General features: G+C 39.0%; 2 protein-coding genes across 2 annotated transcripts; both read left to right on the top strand.

Moving 5' to 3' along the window:
• The first annotated feature begins 2,456 nt into the window (after positions 1-2,456).
• Positions 2,457-7,182, top strand: LOC311150184 (homeobox protein Hox-C12a-like). The gene is made up of 2 exons (XM_084187523.1): positions 2,457-3,092; positions 4,081-7,182. The coding sequence occupies exons 1-2, from the start codon at positions 2,477-2,479 to the stop codon at positions 4,317-4,319; spliced, it is 855 nt and encodes a 284-aa protein (XP_084043649.1). The 5' UTR covers positions 2,457-2,476; the 3' UTR covers positions 4,320-7,182.
• Positions 7,183-17,853: 10,671 nt separating this feature from the next.
• LOC311150182 (homeobox protein Hox-C11a-like) lies at positions 17,854-21,942 on the top strand. Its single transcript, XM_084187521.1, has 2 exons — positions 17,854-19,285; positions 20,604-21,942. The coding sequence occupies exons 1-2, from the start codon at positions 18,595-18,597 to the stop codon at positions 20,834-20,836; spliced, it is 924 nt and encodes a 307-aa protein (XP_084043647.1). The 5' UTR covers positions 17,854-18,594; the 3' UTR covers positions 20,837-21,942.
• Positions 21,943-22,194: the final 252 nt, after the last annotated feature.

Here is a 22,194-nt window from a genome sequence, read left to right as displayed (position 1 = left end):
TAAATTGATAGTATGGTAACCCATTGCTTCATAAACGTAGGAAAATCGTGAAAATAATGTGAGTGGTTAACATGTTTTAAGATCAATAAATGGACATTTTGCGCATGCACTTGAGTTGCACTGAAATGCTTAGAGGACTATGCATGTATTAATACATTTAAGTATTTATGAAGTATTTATGCTTAGGAAGTCAGCCATAATATGATACATCGTCACCAGTGGTATAGATATCTGGGAACCTATAAGCAATTAATCTAAACCTATAAGTATACACATGTGCGCACTAGAGCCATTATATATTCAATTTAAAAGGGATATTAATTTATGGGTAGGCTAAATGGGTAGGCTAAGCATGACGTATCTTGGTATAACTAAGATTCGATGGATTTATATTTAAGAATGCAGTCTAAGGAGTATTTCCAGATACCTTCAATGCAATTGATGAGAGGATCTATGGACCAGAGGGAGGAGTATAAATAAAAAAGAGGGTATCATACCATCCATAGGCATGTTATAAAGACGGTATATGTTGAACAATTTAACAGTCTTACATCACACCTGAATATATAGACTGTTGGCTACATGCCTTTAGTCATAGGAGCTGTAATATTTATTTTTTTAAGTGATTAGATTGTTTGCTGAGATTGAGCATTCATTTTTGCTGTAGTTTTATATAAGAAAGTATTTCCACCAAATAATTGCTCTCGCTGTTCATTATTTTAATAACCTTTTACTGCAGTGGGCTACATCAGGGTCACAGAATGCTCTTGATTGTAATATTATAATATGCCATTTAGCAGACGCTTTTATCCAAAGCGACTTACGGTCATGTGTGCATACATTTTTACGTATGGGTGGTCCCGGGGAGCGAACCCACTACCCTGGCGTTACAAGCGCCATGCTCTACTAATTGAGCTACAGAGGACCACAAATTAAACAAATCTACTTTGAAACAAAAGTATACACCTCATGGGCTTACAAAAAAAATACACTTGTACCATGTCAGATATAGAGTTGAAATGTATTCCATTTTGAGTTTGCATCTCAATATTATACTTTATATACATCACAAAAAACTGAAATATAAGAAAGCTGTTTGCCATAGAATAACCGGATTTTCAGAGTAATTTTTGGGAGAATTAATTATGAAATTATGAAAAACATTAATAACATTTCACCCATGAGGCCACTAGGCTTCAGGCTATGTTGTGCATCCTGGATTTAGGGGTAGACGTAACATAGTAAATGTGAATTAGTGTGATATGTTATGTTTTTGTGTGATATGTATTAATTTGTGGATGTCCATCATCCATTTTGTGTGATATGTTAGGAATACAATTCGTATGATATGTTAATTTAAAAAACGTATTATATGTTACAAATTCCAATTGGTGTGGCTAACATTAGCTAGGTGGCTAGGTTTAGGGGTTAAGGTTAAGGTTAGGGTTAGGGTTAGGAGTTAGGTTAGACGTTCATGTTATACACCCACCCTCCACCCCGACCAACCACCCTACTTTTGTTTTTGCCTTAAGTAACCTTCTGTCTTATGTAACCATACCATACGTAACATATCGTACTAATTTGAGTGTCCCGGATTTACATTTACTATGTTACCTCTAGTCTATGAGACCAGGCTGTGTTGTGATGCATAGTAGATACCTACAGAGCATCTTCAGAATCACAAATCAACTAATTCATGGATTATGGTTCATACATCTCCGCTGATTGAATCAGTTAAGTGCCCTCTGCTACCTTGTAAAGTTCATATAAAAGAACTGTGAGAGGCATAACAATCTCCATAGAGTTTCACTGCGAACGTTTATAGGGGGTATCTGTTAAAGTTGTTCATGTGAGAATATGTGAAATATATGCTCTTAAAGTAACCTTATTGAATATCATCTGATTTTAACAGAGCCAATAGTTTCAACCCGCTGACCCCCATACTGTAAATATGAGTAGAGCGCAGCAATGAACATCAGTCTTTTCTTAAAACAAGCTTGTAAAAGAGGGACATCACAGCTTTATATGACATTGAATTCAACCGTAATTTGCTTGAAAACAAGATGTCCTCTCCTTCTTGGAAAATAAATAGTTTTCATAAGAAATACTATTTTAAAACTTTTGCCAGCTAATAAAGATATTAAATGAGACTAGGGACAGTTTCACATATTTGTACAGTAGAGCGTACAAACTGAGAAGTAGGTTTGGACTCTACTGGCTTCCAGAGAAGAAAAAACAGATCTACATATTTAATAAAATATTTATAGTATTTTTTAAAAAGCATATAAACCCCCATAATACAGAAGTTAATGTTTTGTTTTGTCTGAGATGGACAAAGTGGGTGGTACCCTGATGTAGAATAAATTAGCCCTCAGACCACGTCAGTTGGGGTTGACCAATCAGTTGCACCCCCAGGTTTAACTACGTTAAATGTCAGATTGCAATAAACTAGAAGCTGTTTGTCGGGCCCGCGGAAATGGGCGAGCATAATCTTCTTAATCCCGGGTTTGTGGGACCTTTGGTAAACATCCACACTGGAGACACTTTTTACTTTCCGAATTTCAGAGCCTCGGGGGGACAACTGGCGGGGCTGCCATCTCTCCCCTACCCGAGAAGGGACAATGTTTGCTCCCTCCCGTGGAACCCATCGGAGCCGTGCAATGGATACTCTCAATCCTACTTTAGCAGCCCCGTATCTATTAACCCTTCTTTCAACCGGTCGTGTGAAATTACTCGACCGGAGGAGGGTAAATGTTATTATAGCAACGGCAGCGCAAGCAGCAGAGAGAACTGTTCCGGGGGTGGCGGGAGCAGCCTAAAACGAGAGGATAGAGTGAGGGACACATCATCATCCATAACATCTGATCACGGTATGCACACTGGCATGGGCAGCAACAACAGTGGTGCCTTTTCCAAGTATGATTATGGGACCGAGCAACTCACTCAAGACCCGCAGTCCTGCCTATCTCTGGAATCCGATTCCAACTCCTCGCCTCTCAATGAGGGCAGCAAACCGTCCTCCAGCGACCCTCAGACCCTGGTGTCACCGGGAAACCACACCGTCCACTCGGGCAACATAGCTGCAGGCGGAGGTGGGTCCCATTCTCATTCATCCAGACACTGTTATATGATATTAGCAATCCCAAAGATGCTTGTTAATTATCAAATGAATCGTACTAGTTCAGCATAGGCAGGGATTTGTTGTAGGCTAAGAATTCGTTATCATGATGCTCATCACATTGTTTTGATTTTTGCCTGCAGGCGACTTGACATGCGTGTTGTACAAACGCTTCTAGGGGTTGCTATACAATGTTACATCATGCTTCAAGTGTTTGTGTACTGTTATTGATAGAACCAACTAGGAGTCTATAGACCGCAGACCATTTTAGGCCACGGTCTCACGTCTTACTGCCACTGCATGTGTCTCAGAGTCAGAGATAAATAATTCTGAATAACCTTATCCATGTGAATGTATCAGTTCGGTCTATTTGGATCAGATAGCTTGTTAGAACATGTCTATTACGCACAGATTACGCACACAAATGAGTGCAGTGATTTAAAGAGGTAATGCGCTGTGGATGACTGCATCGAATAGAGAGGGATTTCGTTTTAATGACTCGTAAACGGAATTAATATATGTCGCTGTGTACTATAAGGAGTCGTTTAATATGGCTGGAAACTGGTAAATAAGTAGGGGTATTTGCAAGGAAACATTTATGCCTAATTATCGCGTAAATGTAGATTTAACTGCATCAGGAAAACTGCATGTGACACAAACTACTGTAAATTAGTGGTCCCTTTGACTTAATGTACAAACACGAAAAGAAGGAAACAGACAATTCCAGCTGCTGCTTCTGAACAAACATGCCCCATGTCATTGAATGAGATTCAGACTGAGTCTAAGGTCTACATAGACTGCAGACCAAAACAAGTCAAGTGTAACACAACACGTTGTGTGTATGTGCACAGCACAGGAAGTCACATTGTAAGGAGAGTATAGCCTCGCCTTGGAGGTGACGGTGAGCTTAAATTGTAGCCCTAACTGTTGTGACTTATCCATCCGTTGTATGCCCCCTCCAGGTGCCCCGTGGTACCCGATGCACAGCCGGACCAGAAAGAAACGCAAGCCCTACTCCAAGCTCCAACTGGCCGAACTGGAGGGCGAGTTCATGCTGAATGAGTTCATCACCAGACAGCGGCGGAGGGAGCTCTCTGACCGCCTCAACCTCAGCGACCAACAGGTTAAAATCTGGTTCCAGAACCGGCGTATGAAGAAGAAGAGACTGATGATGAGGGAGCAAGCTTTGTCCTTCTTTTAGATTTAGTAGAGAGGCATCAGCATACGGAGACTCGATTGATAGGCAGTATTTATCCTGTCTGCAATTGCTATAAATGCATGCAAGCACCTAGCCTACTCTCACTAAATCTCCATCACACAGGAGGTACAAAATGTTCAGGAAACTGTTTAAGGTGTAGGCCCCAAAGAAAACGATCAAGTGATACTGCTGCCATAACTTAGAATCTCTGCAGAGTTATGCCAGATAGTACTGCCTGTATAGTGTTATGGTAAAACACTTATACGGACGTTTATAAACTGTGAGATGATATTCTTGCGTCCCCCGCCGGATAGGCCTAAAGGATGGAATTAGTGCATGGTGTCCTAGACTCTAGTAAGTTCCCAAGCCCTTAAAAATGAATAATTTATTCTGATAAATGACTTATAACCGCGTAATAATCCTTATTAGTCATATGGCCAGTAAATATGAATTTGAAAACTAAATGAACTAAATGAAAAGCAATATAGCCTAATAAATAAATGAGGCCAGATTGAGAGATGAACCTGTAATCAGGCCAATTCTCCAATGTAGGCCTAAATGAATCCCCTTTAGGCGCATTCATTGTCACTGACAGTGAGGACATTTCCAGTTGTTTAATATCTCCCAAAGTTCACGTGTAATTGATGCAGAACACAATACCCTTATCTACTTTTCGTAGTCTCCACCACGTGTTTGGGCACATGTTTGGTCACGTTCACTGTCACCGGCACCGATTCAGACTCCAAGCCGCACAAAATCCATGCCAACCTCTTTATGGCTGCAGCGCATTTAACTATTATTTGCCATGAATTCGTTCATGTGCTGACAACCTTTTCGAGATATTTTCATATTTTTTTCATTGCCTCTCTCCTCATCTCCCCCCTCTGAGCCAACCGCCTCTGAATAACTTTAGCGTTCACTCTTAGAAAAAAGGATCCATAAGGGTTATTCGGCTGTCTCCATAGCATAGGGGACTGGAAAAGTCTAAACGATCCTTGGGACGTCCCAACTCTGACGTCACCCCGTTGAAGTCGACATTTAAAAACGGTTAAGGTAAGGTTTAAGGTTATAGTTAGGGTTAGGTAAGGGTTATGATTGAGGTAAGGTTAAGGGTTAACCTTTTACTGCAGTGGGCTAAATCAGGGTCACACAGAGTGTTTCTTGGTAGTCTTAAACAAATCTACTTTGAAACAAAAGTATACACCTCACACACATGGTTATGGGCTTACAAAAAAGAAGACACGTGTACCATGTCAGATAAAGAGTTTAAATGTATTACATTTTGGGTTTGCATCCCAATATTACACGTTCTATACATCACAGAAGACTGTGGCGTTTTTAAAATGAAAAATGTTTATTAATTAGGAACTTATGAAAAATTATAATGACATTAAACTGGATCATTTGACTGCAGGAAAGCTTATGGTTAGGGATTCCAGATATAACTATTTTTTGTTCCACGTGGAACCCTTTTGGGTTCCATGTAGAACCCTCTGTGAAATGGAACCCAAAAGGGTTCTACCTGGAACTGAAATGGTTGTACTTGGAACCAAAAAGGGTTTATCAAAGGGTTATCCTATGGGGACAGCGAAGAACTCTTTTCCCTTCTAGATAGCACCTTTTTTTCTAAAAGTGTTTGGATCAGAACAGATGATGTTGCTGTTTAAACAAGCTTTTGTGCTGTCTGCTATCAAAGAAAGATAGTTCTCATAGTTGTGCTGACAATTATTATTAAATTAGTATTCCACAATACAGTTGCTGGATTTCCTTATGGCAATAACACACTGAGGTGCATGTGTTCTTCATATAAATGCAAATCCCATAGACACTCAATAAGCGTTTTGTACCTGATATAGCCCAGAGGATAACAGTTACTGCTAGAAAAGTGCACAATTGAAATTGTGATCATTGAAAGTAGATATAAACTTGAAGTGAAAAATAAGCTTAGTGGAAAGAAATATCATATTATAAACATACATGAGATACACAATCTAAACGCTGTGTGTGCTCCTTTAAAATCTGGACAGCACATTATATTGAATGTATATGGATTCAAACCTATAAATGGCTGTGAAAGATACTTGCAGCATGTTAGTGATTATGTGAAATATTGAAAAAAAAGTAGAAACGACTGAAAGATTTAAAGAAATGTCGTTGCATTTTAAGGCAAATAAATATGAAACCTTTATTATGAAAGTATGCTTATTATTACTATTATATTATCATTATTGTAGTATTGGTCGGAGTTGCTGACTACGGTTTGTACTGTGTTTGATATTCGCTATGTTCTATGTCTCTTACCTCATAACGTGTATCAAATTGTAAAAGTATGGAAATTATGTGATATTGTGCTATTTACATCCTAGTGGCGCAGCAGTCTAAGGCACTGCATCTCAGTGCTGGAGGCGTCACTACAGATCCTGGTTCGATTCCAGACTGTATCACAATCCGGCCGTGATTAGGAGTCCCATAGGGCGGCGCATAATTGACCCAGCATCATCCGGGTTTGGCCGGGGTAGGCCGTCATTGTAAATAATAAGTTGTTCTTAACTGACTTGCCTAGTTTTAAAAAATGTAATAGTGTTTCATGTTAACGTTCCGTTATTCCGTCCTGTAGAATACAATCTCGCAATCCATTATTTGCGGTTGTAAGGGGATGACGTGGTTATATTAAATGATATGGTACTATTTACATGCTATTTCAGGATACCCTCTCCCAGTGTAATAGTGCTTTATGTTATTGTTCTCTTGTACAATATCGCATTCCCTTATTTGCGCTTGTGAGGGCTGCTTAAAACATTTTCTTGTATAAAAGTAATAATGACATGAATGTATCTATGTATGAGTAAGGTTTCTAATAAACAGAATCTTTAAAAATATAACTGGTCTTACCACCATCATTATGCTGTGATTTTAAATACTGTATTATGTGATATAATGGTACAACAAATGAGTCCCATTTGAGCATTACGCACGGATGTTGCGTTGAATACACGATATACATTTATTTTGTTTCCCTTTGTCTTCTAAAACAAACATTCTGAAGACCTCTAATACTGTATATGTTACTCGGAGAGCGGCAGCATGTCAAACATATACATATACAATAAGTTGAATATAGCTCACTCATCTAAATATTAGACTATAAACAAACCTTACAGTTCAAAAGCCAGGTGGTCAATGTAGCTGAAACGCTAAACAGTGACTCGAACACACAATAGCCATTTAAATCAGTAATAGGCCTACATTCCAGTTATAATATCCTGAAACTAATACTTGGCTGAGTATTTTGATTATATTTAACCTACATGTTGTTTCAATAAACGTACGATTACTGTGGTCCGAAAAATTATTATTTAGGTCAAATTGATGGGGTATGAACAAGTAGCCTATATAGCCCTCTTATTTGGGATTTTAAAACCATACGAGCACTCGCTATATGGTAAAGACAGGTGCAAAGAAATATGGAGTTTGTATTGCAGATATCAGCCAAATAACTCTCAAACATAATTATCTTTGCAAATAAAAAAAGTATTGGGAATTAAAGCCTTGTCACATTAAATTGTCGGCTTGTGTTTTTTCTGAGTTGAGATCAGTTGTTGACATTTCAGTGAACTGTAGTAGACCGGCTCCAGCGACCGACTTATGGCACCAGCCAAGTGGTCTGAGTTAGTCCCTGTATGATCCAAACACATCCATCATACACTGCTGCCACTTATGCCTTTTGCCAATAGCTTACTTGGCAAAAGGCAAGTATCTCACCAATAACTTGTGCATGAACATGAATTCGTTGAGAATTTAGAAGACTGCACATTTTGATCCATCATCACATTGAGGTGTTACTAGAAAACGTTGCCATATTTACTATCCCTTTCAGCTTAATTTCTATATTCTGTAATAATCTTCTTGTGAATTTGCCCTTTTAACTAACCTACATTCCAATGTGTGTATTAATAGTTTCTACAGTCAAGATATTGAGAGGTGCATTGAGTCATCAATGGAGAGATGCATTGCACCATAATACTTTTACCATACGCTCTAGCACCAGCCTCTGGACTTGCTTATAGATAAAATGAAGAAAGGAGAGAGAGAGAGCGGATATTGGGTACTATTGTCACAACTAGCAATCGTCTGAATAGTTGTTTAGTGATGCATCCGTTTTCTAATATTTAATTAAAATAATTAACGTTTAAATGTATTCAACCTAAGACATTATGGAGAAGGCATGGTGGAAATATGTGCATTTTACGCACAAGGCAAAGGAATCTTGTGGTCCTGATTTTGGGTTGCAAATGCAGTCTATAATAGTCCAAATATTTTAGATTATACTGTCGTTAATAGAAGTGAATGCATGCAAACTTGACCTCTGAAACCTGGTATTTGACATGTCTAAAAGATTCGGGTTGTATTCTGTGTTTGTACTCATTGGAGTTCAATATCAAGTGACTTTACGCAGAGATCACGCATATAATGTTCTTGCAATTTCAATGTTGAACACTTCTTTGATGTGTTACAATATATAATATATTGTATTACTAATAATATTAGTAGTGTTACTAGACCAATATTAGCCTAGTACTGCACAGTATTTTTTTATAATAATGCTATAAGTATTTTGTATGTTATGTAATATAATATATACATATTGTCAGGATATTGTGTAGGATATGCCCTCATTCCAAAACAATTGTTAGTTATTTGTATCTTAGCAAATGGAGTTCATAAGCAATCAATCACATCAGACCTCAGCTTTTTATTTTCTCCCCGTGTTATTTTCCCTCTTCCAAAACACGTATTCGACGTTGGGTTAGGTTATAGGCCCTCTAGTAAATTGCGTAATACTACTTCTAGTGTTATAAACGTGCTTTTACGCATATGCCTACCCATGCAATGAAGGCCAAGAAAGGTTTATTGTGCCGAGCCAAGTAAGCCTTGTCATGAAAAAGAGGCACTCTTGAGGACTATAGAGCCTACAAAATATTGTGGTTATGTCACCGAAGGACCAATCTCTCAAACCACATTTAGTCGATCTTCGTGTGGGCCTACTATAGATATGTTGGCTGCATGCGCAGCGATCTTAACAATGGCCTTGTTTAATGCTCCTGGGCGCTTTTGACTTTGAGACTGGCTAAATCTGTTTATGGTGGCTTGTCTCCCCTCGCGGCCGGTCTCAAAGGTCAGTGAGCTGCACCGGTGCATACCCTTCACAGAGAACTTCACAATGTCACAGATAGCCATGTGGTCTATTAGGCTCCCGGCCCGGCCACCTTTCTCTCAGTCTCTATCATGCCGTTTATGGCAACGAGCTGGTTAGAGAGACGGAAATGAGTGAGCAATGTGCAATATTATTTCCATGCACCCAACTGTGTGTGTGTGTGTGCGTGTGTGTGTGTTTGTGTGTGCACGTGTGTGTGTGTGTCTACTAAAACAAGGTCTACCTAAAATAGCCATAATGATATGTTTACATTATTAATTGCTGAAAAAGAGACGGCTTCGTCAGTGGGTATAACTACCAAATTATTATGAACATCCTTATGCTAATTCTAATTCTAGCCTAATAGTAATGAGCTAATAATAACAGCCTAATGCTTGTACTATCAATATAAATAATACCACTACTAGGCCTACTACTAATAATAATAATAATAGTAACATAATTTATAGAAGTAATTTTCACAAAAATGAAAACATTTGAGGACGTATCAGAAAACGTTGTCCATCTAGACCCACATAAATGCTTGGCATTTCAACATGTGTACCAGAATGTCCCCCATTAGCGTTTCTTGGAGACCTTTTTCTTGTCTAAATCCTTTAGTCCAGACAAACCAAACGCTGTGATTACTAAACCTGAACTATGTATTTGCAGCTAATTTTTGAATTTGTTACCGGATTTTTCGTCAGCTTCTGTGGCATGGCGTATACCACTCACTGTTATGTGGCATGGCATGGCATTTGTTACCTTGTTCAATCAACAACTGGATTTTGATCTGCCAAAGCTCCACAGTATGTAGGCCTATTTGTTATTTGTCTAAAATTAAGTATGCATGCACAATCTTTTTAGAGGCCTATACACAGTTGTGGGGAGTGTTCTATAGCTTCTCCTCACCCCCACTCCCCTCACTGATACGTGTGGGCGGGAGCAGTGCACACATTGAAGGTCAAGTTAGTATGCACCTTATATGGATCCCTAATGCACCAACACACTGACTGACTGACTTACTGGCTGCAATAGAAAACTGTGAATTGTCTCAGACTGGGAGGACAACAAAAACAACCGTCTAGCTAGTTTCCTGTCTTGTCTTTTGTTTTACTTGCCATTGGTAAAATGCATTGAACACCATGGATAATTTGCTTACTTTGAGCTCTTCTAAACTTCTTTCAGATCTGCACTGTTAGCCTTGTAGTTGTGCAGCAGAAATTGACACAGATTGATTCAGTGCTTTATTTGTGACTCTGGTACATACAGACAATGCATTGTCTTATATGTGAGACGATAAGGTAAGGAAATAGAACTACACTATTCTACTTCAGTGAAAATACTGTTTAGGCCTACTTTACAAAATACTCCTATACGTTTCATTTTAGCAATAGGCAACATTCGAGCAGCAGACATATGCTGCTTGAATAGGCCTTGAAGTGTTATTTAAGTCAATATGCCTATGCATGCACTTTAGTGCTGCAAGCCTATATGTGCGCTGTGCGTTGTTCAGTGCTCAGTGTTTAGTGTTCAATGCTGCGTTGCCTTTTGTTTCTAAGGAAAGGCGGGAATTGGATACGCGTGCACAGACCTACTTAGCTCACTGATCAACACAGCGGCGACCTCCTTCATTTGCTAAATTAAATAATTTGGCATTCTAAAGTTATATTTGATCTATGTGTTGCACAACATAAAGATAAACACATATATTGAAATCTTCGATCTTTGCCATTGTATCTGAACTCTTACTGCATGGGAAATGACGTTGATGAAACTGGTTTTGACTTGAAAGGTTAGGTCAAAAACTCGGACAGGGAAAGGCATATGGCAAATGGGATCCATCTTTATTGACAAATGCACAATAACAGGGGTTTGCTATGCTAATTCATCGTTTGAAACAATAGTACAAAAAATATTGCAGCAAATAATACCAATAAAGTAGGCCTAGTAGAGTAGGACACACAAACTTACAGAATGGGACCACAGAGTGCTGAAGCGCATAGCGCGTAAAAATCCTATGTCCTCGGTTGCAATACTCACTACTGAGTTCCAAACTGCCTCTGGAGGCAACGTCAGCACAAGAACTGTTTGTCGGAAGCTTAATGAAATGGGTTTCCACGGCTGAGCAGCCACACACAAGCCTAAGATCACCATGCGCAATGCCAAGAGTTGGCTGGAGAGGTGTAAAGCTCACCGCCATTGGACTCTGGAGCAGTGGAAACGCGTTGTCTGGAGTGATGAATCACGTTTCACAATCTGGCAGTCCGACGGACGAATCTGGGTTTTGCGGATGCCAGGAGAATTCTACCTGCCCGAACGCATAGTGCCAACTGTAAGTTGGTGAAGGAGGAATAATGGTCAGGGGCTGTTTTTCATGGTTCGGGCTAGGCCCCTTAGTTACAGTGATTGGAATTATTAACGCAACAGCATACAATGACATTCTAGACAAGTCTGTGCTTCCAACTTTGTGGCAACAGTTTGGGGAAGGCCCTTTCCTGTTTCAGCATGACAATACCCCCATGCACAAAGCGAGGTCAATGGTTTGTCGAGATCAGTGTGGAAGAACTTGACTGGCCTGCGCAGAGCCCTGCCCTCAACCCCATCGAACACCTTTGGGATGAATTGGAACGCCGTCTGCGAGCCAGGCCTAATCGCCCAACATCAGTGCCCGACCTCGCTAATGCTCTTGTGGCTGAATCGAAGCAAGTCCATGCAGCAATGTTTCAACATCTAGTGGAAAGCCTTCCCAGAAGAGTGGAGGCTGTTATAGCAGCAAAGGGGGGACCAACACCAAATGAATGCCCATTATTTTGGAATGAGATGTTTGACGAGCAGGCGTCCACATACTTTTGGTCATGTAGTGTATTAATCTGTACACATTTTGCAATAAGTATTTTTCATATCCGGACTATGCAAAACAAATTGTGGGAAGGAATGTTCTTTTTTTATGTAGGCGCAAAATAATAGATGGAGATTTTATAACTGTTTACAAACGTAAATATAGTTTGTTATTTGGTCTCATAATGATCAATAGTATAGTTAGGCCTGCTATTATTGCATTTTTATTGAATTTTAATGAATGTTCAAAAGTAGGCCAAACCTTAGTTGGTTTTGTTTTGGGGATGCCGACTGCACTGTGCTGTGCTGCAGTAAAAAGGAGTTGACCAGTCAATAATATTATGATAAATACCTCAGATGAGCAGAAAAATATTTTGTTTCTACTTTAATACATCACTGGATAAATATGGAGGAGGATTGCCACCTGTGGTCACAAAATCACCAGCCAGTATGTGTGAAATAATTTGACACTTTCACAGAATTTATGACGATATTTTATTGAGCACACTAATGTAAAATACTATTGTCAAACCCACCAAATGATTGTGCGTAAAATATTACCTTGTGCGTAAAATAATGCAAAGCTATTTAAATATCCAAGAAAGGGAAATTATTTAACTTGAATTTATATATTCTATCTTTGTGATGAGAACACTAATCAACGGCCTATTGTTTATTAATCTTTGTGCTCCTATAGTCCAGAAATAGACTCTGGAGAGTCCGTTTAACAGCGTTTATATCATCTGATCTTGTAACCTAGACTGGTTCTCAGTGCAGATGCTTTCACGCTAGGTGCGTTCACTGAGACCTCAGTAAAAACCAGGGCCTTTCTTGTTGTGCTTGAAACTGTTGGCAGCTCATACAACCAAGTTTAACAGCCCGACTTACATCCAATTAAATGTATCTAGGCCATGAGGGGACAGTAACATGATTACACACGCTTCCCACATTTACCCCTGGTTTCAGACCGCTTTAATATGAGGCGGGCCAGGCAGGCCGCTCGCGCCTCTCGCGCCTCTCAACAGGATAACTTTGCGTTCCTTCCATCTTGGTGCTTAGTGACGAGACAATGTCTGCGTCTGGAGATGGTGCCACTGTTTTATTCTTCTTCCGTTTGACATAACACATTAGCAAAAATATGGATGATGAAATTATTCACATATTGTCTGTCCCCGAATAGCAAAGGAATAGGGTCGTTTTTGAATTACTGTGGCATTTTGGCATGGCATTTAGGAAAAAATCGACTTTACTATATTTGTCTTTATTTAAATGTATTTGGGTAGGCCTACATATTCCCATTCTAAATTAACTAATACGGTAGCTTAATTTACATTTTGAACCATTTGTACCATTATGATAACATTGTGCCACCAGTAAATGTAGTAACACCAATGAATGTAACTCCAATGAGACATTTTATGTACATTTTGATTTTTTGAAATGGAGGCCACAAATTCTCAAATCTAAAGTACTCATTCCTTTAAAAATAGTTTAATAAAGTGATATGATTAATCATTTTGCTTCATTTAAATTGACTAACACCAAGTGACACTTTGGATTTAGACACACCAAATTATCAATGGAATCCTCAAATGTATAACATACTAAAAGGGGGTGATTAGCTAAGATTTTTATTTAATAGGCCCCTCCCCCGATAACCGTTTGCCACTGGAGAGAATGCTCAAGGTCCTTGTATGAAAAATGTATGCACTCACTAACTGTAAGTCGCTCTGGATAAGAGCGTCTGCTAAATGACTAAAATGTCAAATGTAAAATGTATATCTTTGTAAACAGCGATTTTCAAGGCAGTAACACAATGACATCAAACTGAGGAACACATTATAGGTCTACTAGTTTAAAAAAAAGTATTTTTATAGCCTTCTTTGTTTTTATTGATCTGTATAATATATTAAATCATTTTGTTCACTATCTAGCATTCAAAATAATAGATAGATATCTCAAAATCCCCAAAACATGTCACTACACCTCTACACATCACCAGTGGGACAGGCCAATTTGCTAGCCCTCAGTAGTTTCTACAATGCATACAAATACATGCTTTGCAGTAAAAAGGACTTCTTATTAAATAACAGTTAAATAAAACGGAACATGTATTATTTGTCACGTTTTTGTGATTTTAAAGTGTTTTTACATGGTGCCAAAGTCAAGGGACAGCATTTACCACCGCAATTCAAGAATGACCCAATAGGAATAGCCCATGATGCTATAGGCTTCAAGCCCGACCACACAATAGTCATGCTATCGATTTAGGCTAAACACATACGACTTATTAATACAGCAACTTATTTCCACTTAATGTTTTACTTTCTTTTTGTCAAGATAGTTCTTTCTCTTCTAAACAACAGGCTGCACTTGGATTTAGACTATCCATTGTAATTATGGTGTGAGGTAGCAATACATTGCTTAGTTTCCTCAGACACAGTCGTAAAGCATGTACTCTCCTAACAGTGATGTTTACGCAGAGAATGGCAAATATTTACAACACCTCTTTCTTCCAGGAAACTCGAAAGGCCTGTGTGGCTATTACGTTAAAGGCTCTAGCAGTATTTTTGAACATTTTGTAATCGTACTCGCAACATGGTAGACATATTCGGCAGGGGCTTTGGTTATTCAAAAACATTTGTGACGAAAACCCTTCTTATTTAGAGAAATGGCGCACCAGCCATCCAACTCCAGGGTCCTACTGCGGGTGGGATATCATAGGCTAACTGTGACTTGAACTTAAATCCAAGAAGAATAAACACATGGTAAACCTTATCCCCTGATTGATGTCTTTAGACCGCCGTAAGACATGACTAGGATAGTTTTAGGCCTTCGAAGGAGGATTACGCACGACTTTATTGCTCCTTGCAAGCTTGTGTCCAGATTTTAAAGCGGAAGTGTTGTGGGCATGTCCTTTATGTAATACCCCAGGCAACGTTTTGGCATCTCCTTTTGTGATTGCACACCACTGGTATATCCCTGTTCCTGTGATTGAGCCTTTCAGTACAGGCCTAACTTGTCCAATTCTCAGAATCCTTATGCATTACATTTACATTTTAGTCATTTAGCAGACGCTCTTATCCAGAGCGACTTACAGTTAGTGAGTGCATACCTTTTCATATGGGCCCCCCGTGGGAAACGAACCCATAACCCTGGCGTTGCAAGCGCCATGCTCTACCAACTGAGCTACAGCTACATTAGAGCGCAGAAACATGTTCTCTTTGCTGGAGAACATCTGACAAGGTTATGGATAATTAGCCTATACAGGAAGGCTATTATGTAGCCTACTTTGGTTGTTGTCTTGCTGCAGACGATCATGCATTCCACAAAGGAACTAATAATTTGTTGCGTGTTAAGGCTTCGTTTACAGTAAATGTTGTTATTGCCTTTGGAGAATCAGTGCCATTTAGAACCCATTCTCAAAATTACTAAACAGTAGGCCTACAACATCAGTACAGTTTCCGCAACCTGTGAATACGAATAGTTTATTATTACGTTTCCGAATGGTTTAATTTCTGGAATGTAGGCTGTGAAGTCCCCCATTCAACTGTATTCTAACAGTTCTTGAGGCGCGTTTCTCCCATAAATGTGAAGCGCCTTGAGCAAAAACGTTCACCATTTTCTATTACAATATTAGGCCCTAAGCCCAAATGTGTGGGAAACGACGAAACACTGCGCAATATAGCCAGACTAACTTATGGTAGCTAACATTTTTCCAACATCAGCTATTTTCTCAAATGATTTTAACTTATTTTACCCGTCCCTTGTGGTGTGACGTGGAATTCTCCATTTGTGTTTTCATAATTCAAAACGACAGTCAGCCTATGTCTGTATGGTTAGAACTTGTGTGGGTAGAACTTCTTAGAGTGTATACTAATTTTAAACTCATTTTCCGTGTTACTTTAATGCGTTCTATAGAACAAAGGGATTTCGCTTTTTCTTATAGCCATTCAGCGTTTTATGGTTAGATGCGTAGAGGATTTTAGTGGTCAAACTCAAGTGCTGTGTCTGGGCAGCTGTCTGCTTTCTTTGTACTTGGACGCAAACATCGTGTACATCAACTTTTATCTGCTGAAAGGGGACTGTAAACAAACAGATTCCATTGCCATATACATCTCTACAAAATACATACATCTACTCATTATAGTATTATTTTTTGATGGTTTACATGGAAAATCAGATGAAGAGTGGGGTTTCTTCCTAAAATGTGCTTTTAGGCGACATAGTGGGCCATCAAGTTTACATACTTAGCATACAAAATTCCATAATCCTAATACCATGATAATCTTCTACGTTTAAACTATTGAAACAATATAGTTTGTGAGGTGCAATTATATAATTTGCATACAGGTTACCCTTCAGAAAACATATTTTGGAACATAGGAAGCTATTGATAGTCTAATGATATTTATCAATACAATGATCATACTTTGTATAGATGATTGGTAATTATGGTTCAAGTGATTCTGTATACGACAGTAAAAGTTTACCACATAAGAGAAAGAGCACACAAGGGTATTTCAAAAAATATATACATATATCAATTTATTACAGGATTGAAATATCATTCCTCTAATTGATCACATGGCCTATTCTACTTTAGAGCTTTGTGATGGGGATTTCAGCTGTGAGATATATTTTTCAAATTAAATGACGTTTACATTCCTTGAATGAAGGTGATAACTAATCTAGCCTATCCTGCCGGGGAGCACTTAGGCATATTAAAACAAATCAATAATGGTAGCCTAGATGGGGTTTTTTCTTTTCGAAAAGCAATGTGTATTTAATCGGGCAACTACTCCTAAAGTTACACTGTAGTCCTAAAGTTAGAAATATAGTACAGGATTTATTATTGCTCTACAGCTGTCAGTGAAAGTATTCTATAACATATCGATTCATTTGTTGCCCAATGAGACAGTAGAGACTAAGCAGAAATAGCCCCCCTTGTACTTCAAAACAAAATAAATGGCCTCCCGGAGACTATTTGGACGCATTAGCTTTAATATAGCCACTCTCGTGTAGACTATCTCGATTCAAAATTAAGATGACTTGATATGTTATAGTTTGCGGTTGGTGGATTAGAGTTGTTTTGACCGCCTTCCTCGTCCAAGGTTAAACTTAGCTTGTTTTCTTCTCTCCTCCATGTTCAGCCTGGAAACTTGGTCTTGAGTTTCTCGGGTATTATCTATACCAAAGATATGTAGGCTTCCATTAAGGCCATGCCTTGATCAAATAAAATCCGGGATAAAACTTAAATAGAAAAATGTCCCTGAAACACGGGAATGTAGCCAAATAGCCTATGTATTCAAATATGCTTATTTTGAATAGTTACTTTTTGTGGGTTTTTTCATTATAGGGAAATGTTAGTCTGTTGGTGGCTGTTTCTAAATGTAAATATAGGCTATTACAGTGGTTTAGATGAAAAATGCCCACGTTTCAAAATTGTAATATCTCAAGCAAGACCACACCTATATCAATCAAAAACACTCACTCACAATCATTGCCTTGGTGAGCAGTTTCAGAGAGGTTAGTCATTGATTCACGACGGACATTTAGACTACCTACAAATAGCATAAAGCCTGCTAGGCTATATGAGTGTGAAAACACACTTTTCAAAACAGCAGCGCTTCGAGTGTGGTCTTCAAATCTTGGTCTCATTATAAAGCATGGATTTGTCTTAACCTCGCAGTGATCTCGGTACACTTTGTCAGTAAGGCTGGTAGTGGTTAGTCATATATTACAATGTATGAGAGAAAAGTGTCTATATTCCGCTGTATACCAGTATAGGCTATTGTACAATATGCTAATGTTTCATGTAGTAGCTATACTATAGTGGTAGTTATAACAATACTAATAATCATAATCATAGTAGGCCTAATAGTGAAGTCTTACCTGTAGAATTCAAAATCAAGTTTAGTCTGCTATATCCTATACATAAATAGCCCCCTAATGCTTTTCTTTATAATTGCCATAACCTAAGTCAACAAACAGGAATCTGTTACTGGTTTTCTTAGTGCTCCTGCGGTGTTTTGAAAATTAATAGTTGAACCTCCTAGATCTTACCTAAGTGAACCACTCCTACACATCCAAGTGTTCCACATTGATATATGACAATATCTACTTTCGATCACGTGTCTCCGGGCGACTTAGACGGATCGCGCGTCATCTCGCCTTCCTAAATTTACCCCTTCTACAGCTCGAATCCAAAACATCTATCTATCGTACGGAGTACGGGGAAAGATGTTTAACTCGGTGAATCTGGGAAACTTCTGCTCCCAGACGCGCAAAGACCGGACATCCGAGTTTGGGGAAAGAACGGGCTGCGCCTCTAACATCTACCTCCCCAGCTGCACCTACTACGTCCCCGAATTTTCTGCCGTCTCTTCGTTTCTTCCACAGGCCTCGTCGCGGCAGATAACCTACCCATATTCCACAAATCTGTCTCAAGTGCAGCCGGTACGGGAAGTTTCCTATGGATTGGACCCTTCTAGTAAATGGCACCATAGAAGCAATTATGCATCATTATACTCTGGAGAGGAACTGGTGCACAGGGACTGTCTTCCGCCATCCACCATGACAGAAATGCTTATGAAAACGAACGAGAATGTGTACAGCCACCATAACCACCATCCCAGCTCCAACCATCCCTCCACAGGGTTCTACCACGGAGTGGGGAAAAACAGCGTCCTCCCTCAAGGTTTCGACCGCTTTTTTGAGACTGCATACTGCGGCACGGACAATCAGTCCGCAGATACTTGTTTACAAAAGAGCGAGTTTAGAAAGCTGGAAACAAAGTCCCAGCAGCCAGCGGCTCTACCGGGAGTCCCAGACCAAGACAAGGACACAGAGGATGAGGAAGAACATACAAATTCGGGCTCGTGTACTTCTTCAGCCACCAAGGACCGCAGCGCCAGCAAGAACAGCCACTCGAGTAGGTACAGAAGCTGTAAATGGGGAAAGGGACTAGCCCGGTGTTTTGTCGGTCAGATTTTATGTGGAGTTTTATAAGCATTCAAAGGATTTTATTATAACCTACAAAGCTCTTTCTTCCAATGAGAATAATTTTTACGATGGGAAAGCGCTTTGAAAAAAAAGGATGTTATACACAGACGCTTCCATCGTGGAGTCTGTGAAATTTTAAGAGCGCGCTATTGTGACAAATGCTAACTTTGATCATGAACTTGCGTTGGGCATTTTAAGGGATTTTCGCGTTGGGCTGTCGTGAGTAAAAACCAATTGGGCAAAACATTGCTTTTGGCATCCTGTGAATTCTATTTTAGCAGCTTGCACGCAAACTATAACTCTAAAGGACATGCTGTGAGATTGTTAGCCTTGTACACTTAGAGGCAGGCTTCATAAGTATCCATCTATCTCTATGTATCTGGGCAAATGTCGAGGATAGCAATAGCATTGTGTTATGGTGGTTTCCTTGCAACGAAAGAGAGAAGGATACAAAATACAAATGTAATCAGTCGTAGAGACTCCAGTGTGAGTTTGTGTCCTGGATTGAAGCTTTGTACTGCAGTATTAAACCAAACACATTCTGTCCAAGTGAGACACCTTTCCATTCGGTTAGCCCTGAGATATTTATGCCTGAATCTGCAGTGATTGACACACACACACACACACACACACACAATCTCTAACTCAAACACACAGGCCCACTCTTTGTGTAGCCTAATGTAGCCCAATCAGGGCATAGCTGCAGATATGTTTTGTGTCGTTGTACTTTATCTTTTTCATGAGGTTTTGACCACCACTGTGACGTAGTGTGGCTCAGATCCGAAAGCCATTTTAGCTTTACGAGAGGATTCACATCAAATATAAACATATGCATTTCAAACAGCCATGAAGGAGTGTGGACATTGATAGTTAAGTTCCATGGGAATGTAACGCAAACTGCAGCCGTATACATCTTGTTATTGTATATTTGTAAGAGATAAACACATACTTAAAGGCTGTAACTTGATATTCTTTGCTCTCCAAGCGCTTGTGATAATTTAACAGTCTTTATGACTGATGTGTCTGATGTGTTACGTGCAGTGTTGGATGTTGACAGAATTGGTATGATCAAATTGATGCTTCTCGAAATTCCTGAATAGTGTATTCACATAGAGAGGCTATATACTTTATGTTGATGTGAATATGTGTGGGTGGCTACTTTAACTTCATGTGAATATCTGTACGTAAATGGCAAACAATCCCATGGAACTTTCACTGATCATGTCCTTTCTGATTGATTGCCCCAGGTACTCCTCGCACAAGGAAGAAGAGGTGTCCATACTCCAAATGTCAGATCCGAGAATTGGAGCGGGAGTTCTTCTTTAACGTTTACATCAACAAAGAGAAACGGATGCAGCTTTCCCGGATGCTGAACCTCACTGACCGACAGGTTAAAATCTGGTTTCAGAATCGAAGAATGAAAGAAAAGAAATTAAGCAGAGATCGTTTGCAATACTTTTCTGGAAACCCCCTATTGTGAGCATGTGGAGTGTAAAAGCATAATGATTATAGTCAAAGATCAATGACACTCTTTTCTCAGTGAATTCTTATCACCAGTAATAAACACATTTCAAGTTAATTCAAAAAAACAGATCAGCAGCAATGTTGAGCAACTAAATGTTAAGATGAGGTTATTTCTATTTCTAACATTTGGGGTTGCTGTATGTATGCTAATAAGGCGATATTTTCCTGTAGCCTTCATTCGCAGGATAATTTCTATTCATATATACAGGTGATTATATAGAATAATCATTTCTATGCTGTTGTCGAGTTCACATGGATTTCCGTGTATTTCCCACGAATCTTAATTGTGTTTATTCAATTGTGCATTTCACAATTATTATTAGTTGAATAGTATTAAATGTTACAACACAATTCGGAATCCATGATAGGCCTATATTGGACATTTAAACGTTTCCTTTTCCTCTGGTTGGTGTATTTGTAGCCTACCATAAAACCACGATTCTCTTTTCGACCAGAATATTCAACACAAAATAATAAATTTACAGGTGTCAATTTTGCCATCGAGAACTGTGACGTGTACAATCTGTAATAATGTTTTCCTTGTACCGACTATGCAACTATGTGCATTCGTGACTGTAAATATGATTTCGTTTTCAATTTCCCTCCCCCTTTCCCTGCTGCTATTTTCTTTACACCGCCCAAGCTGTGTACTTTAAAAACTTTTATGTTAACACTCCTTTAAATTATTTGCTTTATCCTTGGCGTATCTTTATGAAAGAGGAGGAAACTATGGAGTTGTGCCTGTGTATCATACCTATTAAAAGATACCTATTAAATAAACAGACGTATAGACAAAAGTAACAGACTGGTGGATTTTTGTCATAGATTTTATTATTGACCATGGTTATGCCTATGTGATGGTCGTTTTCAAGCCGATTGATTGAGAGTGGTAGGCAATGACTCAAAAAGTATTGGCAAAATAATCTGACTGCATTTTTGTCTTAGGTTTTCTTTTCGACAATGGTTCGGTCTATCTGGTGGTAATTTTCAAGGGATTTGAGTGGGGTTGGTAGCCTAAATGGTTATTTTGTGCTACAGTTTTGATAAAACCAAGTTCGAAGCATGTGGAGAGATTGCGAGTCGTGCATTATTAGTTGGGTATTTATGGATAGTAATTGCATCTAATGCCAACTTAGTTTTAAGCCACACAATTTTAATGTAGGAATAGGCCTTCCTTTTTACGCAAACACATTTGCAGACGAAAACATTGTTGAGTGAGTGTGTGTGTGTGGGCTGTTGAGCGGTACATATATATAATGCTTGCATGCTTAGTGGATACAGCTCTAGGAGTGCATATTTGAGCTTTTGCAAGCA

This window comes from Coregonus lavaretus, assembly GCF_964263955.1.
Source record: "Coregonus lavaretus genome assembly, chromosome: 22".
In the NCBI taxonomy this organism is placed as follows: Eukaryota; Metazoa; Chordata; class Actinopteri; order Salmoniformes; family Salmonidae; genus Coregonus; species Coregonus lavaretus.
This window is presented reverse-complemented; position numbering and strand designations above follow the sequence as displayed.

What these genes read in the sequence shown, in the direction of transcription:
- LOC311150184 (XM_084187523.1), top strand. Translation starts at nt 2,477, where the DNA reads ATGGGCGAGCATAATCTTCTTAATCCCGGGTTTGTGGGACCTTTGGTA. An exon ending in CAACATAGCTGCAGGCGGAG is followed by an intron (nt 3,093 to 4,080) that starts GTGGGTCCCATT and finishes TGCCCCCTCCAG; the next exon opens with GTGCCCCGTGGTACCCGATG.
- LOC311150182 (XM_084187521.1), top strand. Translation starts at nt 18,595, where the DNA reads ATGTTTAACTCGGTGAATCTGGGAAACTTCTGCTCCCAGACGCGCAAA. An exon ending in CAGCAAGAACAGCCACTCGA is followed by an intron (nt 19,286 to 20,603) that starts GTAGGTACAGAA and finishes TGATTGCCCCAG; the next exon opens with GTACTCCTCGCACAAGGAAG.